We start from the raw sequence: 3093 nt of genomic DNA, 5'->3' as shown, positions 1-3093 counted from the left end.
CGTGCCAAGTGGTGGAGGGCGTCCCCCGCTGCGTCCCGCCCAAGCCCACGTGTGACACGGTGCATTGCTTGGAAGGGACCACGTGCCACATGGTGGAGGGTTGGCCCAAGTGCATGCCCAACCAACCCACCTGTGGTGGTGTCCGCTGCCCCGAGGGCACCACGTGCCAAATGGAGGGTGGTTGGCCAACATGCGTGCCCAACAAGCCCTCCTGCAGCACTGTCCGCTGCCCGGTCGGGACCACGTGCCAGATGGTGGAGGATTGGCCCAAATGCGTGCCCAACAAACCAACCTGCAAAGAAGTGCATTGCCCGGCGGGGACGACATGCCAGATAGTGGAGGATTGGCCCAAATGCGTGCCCAACAAGCCAACGTGCAACGACATGCATTGTCCTGCTGGAACAACGTGTAGGGTGGTGGAGGATTGGCCCAAATGCGTGCCCAACAAGCCATCCTGCAATGACATGCATTGTCCAGCCGGAACGACGTGTAGGGTGGTGGAGGACTGGCCCAAATGTGTGCCCAACAAGATGTCTTGCAAAGAAGTGCGTTGCCCATCTGGGAGCACATGCAAGATGGTGGACGACTGGCCCAAATGCATCCCCAACGAGCCATCTTGCAATGACGTGCATTGCCCATCCGGAACGACGTGCCAGATGGTGGAAAACTCACCCAAATGCGTCCCCGACAAGACATCTTGCAATGACGTACATTGCCCGAAGGGGACAACGTGCAAGATGGTGGAAACCTCACCCAGATGCCTTCCTGTCACGCAGCCCCCACTTGTTTGCCATGTTTTGGGGCGCTGGCGCTACCGGGCCTTTGATGGGAAGAGCTATGGCTTGGCGGGGGCTTGCACCCAGACGTTGGTGAGCACCTGCAGCACCCAACTGCCCACCCTCCATGTCACGGCTGGCGGCCAGTTTGGCGCGGGGCCGGGCGCCTCCTTCGGCCACGTCACACTCCGCGGTGATGGCTTCGAGGTCGTCCTGCACCGAGGCGAGGAGACGATGGCGAGGGTGAGGATTCGACCTTGGGTGGCACAAGGGGTGTGAGGCGGGTGTCCCATATTCCCCGGGAGGGAGCAGGGAACCAGGCATCTGGGGTCTCCCAACCTCTAGAACTCCAAGATGGGTGGTGGGCCCAGATGTCCAGGATCTCCTCATCCCATTTCCATCCCCAAGACCCCATAGCTTGGTGGTGGACCCAGGTGTCCAGCTCCTCCCCATCCCATTTCCAGCCCCCAGACCCCATAACTTGGGGTCTAGGTCCACTCAATCCCATTTCCAAGACTGAGGAAGGGACCCAGGTGCCTGCATTGGGGTTGCCCAGCCAATGTCCTCCCTTACAGGTGGCCGGGACCCGGATCCCCCTGCCCCTCTCGTTGGCAGGGGGCCGGGTGCGCCTGGAGCGAAGAGGGGGACAGCGGCGGGTGGCCACAGCCATAGGCGTGCGGGTGTCCGTTGGTGGGGACGGCGCCGTGACGGTGACGGCACCAGCGACGCTACGGGGACAGCTCTGTGGGCTCTGCGCCCATCCTGAGGATGGGGCCGGCGAGGGACAGGGGACACAGTGCTGTGAGTGGGGCATGGGGACATTAACTGGGGACAGGGACCCCGGTTATAGGGTTTGGAGGGAATGGGGGACTGGGATGGGGACAGCCAATGGGTCGGAGATGGGCTTTGAGTTGGGAATGGGGAATGAAATGGATGAAGGTGGTTGAAGGGATGAAGAAATGGGTGAAGGTGGTTGAAGGGATGAAGAAATGGGTGAAGGAGGTTGAAAGGATGGAGAAATGGGTGAAGGACGTTGAAGGGATAAGGAAATGGGTGAAGGAGGTTGAAGGGATGGGTGAAGGACATTGAGGGATGAAGAAATGGGTGAAGGACATTGAAGGGATGGGTGAAGAAGGTTGAAGGGATGAAGAAATGGATGAAGGTGGTTGAGGGATGAAGAAATGGGTGAAGGAGGTTGAAGGGATGAGGAAATGGGGGAAGGAGGTTGAAGAGTTGGGTGAAGGTTGAAGGGACAGGGAAATGGGTGAAAGGATGGAGAAATGGGTGAAGGAGGTTGAAGGGATGAGGAAATGGGTGAAGGAGGTTGAAGGGACAGGAAAAAGGGTGAAGAAGGAAGGATAACTGGATGAAGAGGGGTTGGAGGAGGGCTGAGGAACCCTTCCAGGAAGACAACCCGACTAACCGCTGCTTCTCCTCTTCCCACAGCCTCCTCCTGCTCATCTAAACACCCCCAGGAGCCCTGTGCCCCCATCCCCGTCCCCAACCCCGTCCCTGTCCCCAACCCCGTCCCCATCCCCAAATCCGTCTCCAACCTGGTCCCTAACCCCATCCCCAACCCTGCCACCTGCTCAGCCCTGGGCATGGGCCACGTCCGCACCTTCGACCGCCTCCACCACGACTTCTCCGGCTCCTGCATCTACCTCCTGGCCGGACTCTGCCCCGGCACCCAGGGCCCAGAGCCCTTCCGTGTCCTGGTGCGGGGCGGCCTGGGTGGCATCACCGGCGTCGAGGTCCTCGTGCGCCGCACGCGCGTGGAGCTGGAGCCCGGGCGGGTCGTGGTGAGTAAGGGAGGAGTAGGAGCACGGGAATGGTGTTGTGAAGCTGGGGAGTGAGTAAGAGACGCAAGGAGGGAGTTGTGAGGATGGAGTAAACCGGGAGGAAAGGGATGGGTGCTGAGTAGAACTTCCTGCCCAAACTGGGATTAAGTAGGGATGTGTTGACCAACCAAGGGGGGAGTAAAGAGGGAGTAGCAGGCAAGTGATGCATAAAGAGTAAAGACCAAGTAAATCCAGTCCAGATTTCGCAAGGAGAGTAACAAGTGAGAAAGGAGAAGACAAGAAAGCTGGGAAGAATCGGGAAACTGGCCCTGAGTTGCCCAAGGATGCATAGGAAGCGTGAGCACTGAATGAGTAGTGAGTTAGTAAAAGAGCAAGCCTGGATGTAGGAGCTGGCTCAGTGTTGTCACAGGATGCATAGTGAGTAAAGAGTAAGCATGAGCAGTGAGTTAGTAAAAGAGAAAACAGGGACATAGTAGCTGGCTGGGAGGTGCTGGGGGGTGATGTAGTGAAGAATGATT

General features: G+C 58.7%; 1 protein-coding gene across 1 annotated transcript; it reads left to right on the top strand.

The window, feature by feature from the left end:
- Positions 1 to 609: 609 nt before the first annotated feature.
- Positions 610 to 2808, top strand: LOC118160156 (kielin/chordin-like protein). The gene is made up of 3 exons (XM_035314694.1): positions 610 to 1019; positions 1352 to 1577; positions 2223 to 2808. The coding sequence occupies exons 1-3, from the start codon at positions 657 to 659 to the stop codon at positions 2627 to 2629; spliced, it is 996 nt and encodes a 331-aa protein (XP_035170585.1). The 5' UTR covers positions 610 to 656; the 3' UTR covers positions 2630 to 2808.
- The last annotated feature ends 285 nt before the right edge of the window (positions 2809 to 3093 follow it).

The sequence above is a fragment of the Oxyura jamaicensis genome, unplaced genomic scaffold (assembly GCF_011077185.1).
Source record: "Oxyura jamaicensis isolate SHBP4307 breed ruddy duck unplaced genomic scaffold, BPBGC_Ojam_1.0 oxyUn_random_OJ102272, whole genome shotgun sequence".
Classification (NCBI taxonomy): domain Eukaryota; kingdom Metazoa; phylum Chordata; class Aves; order Anseriformes; family Anatidae; genus Oxyura; species Oxyura jamaicensis.
The sequence above is the reverse complement of the archived record's forward strand: the minus strand, read 5'-3'. Positions and strand labels throughout refer to the sequence as shown.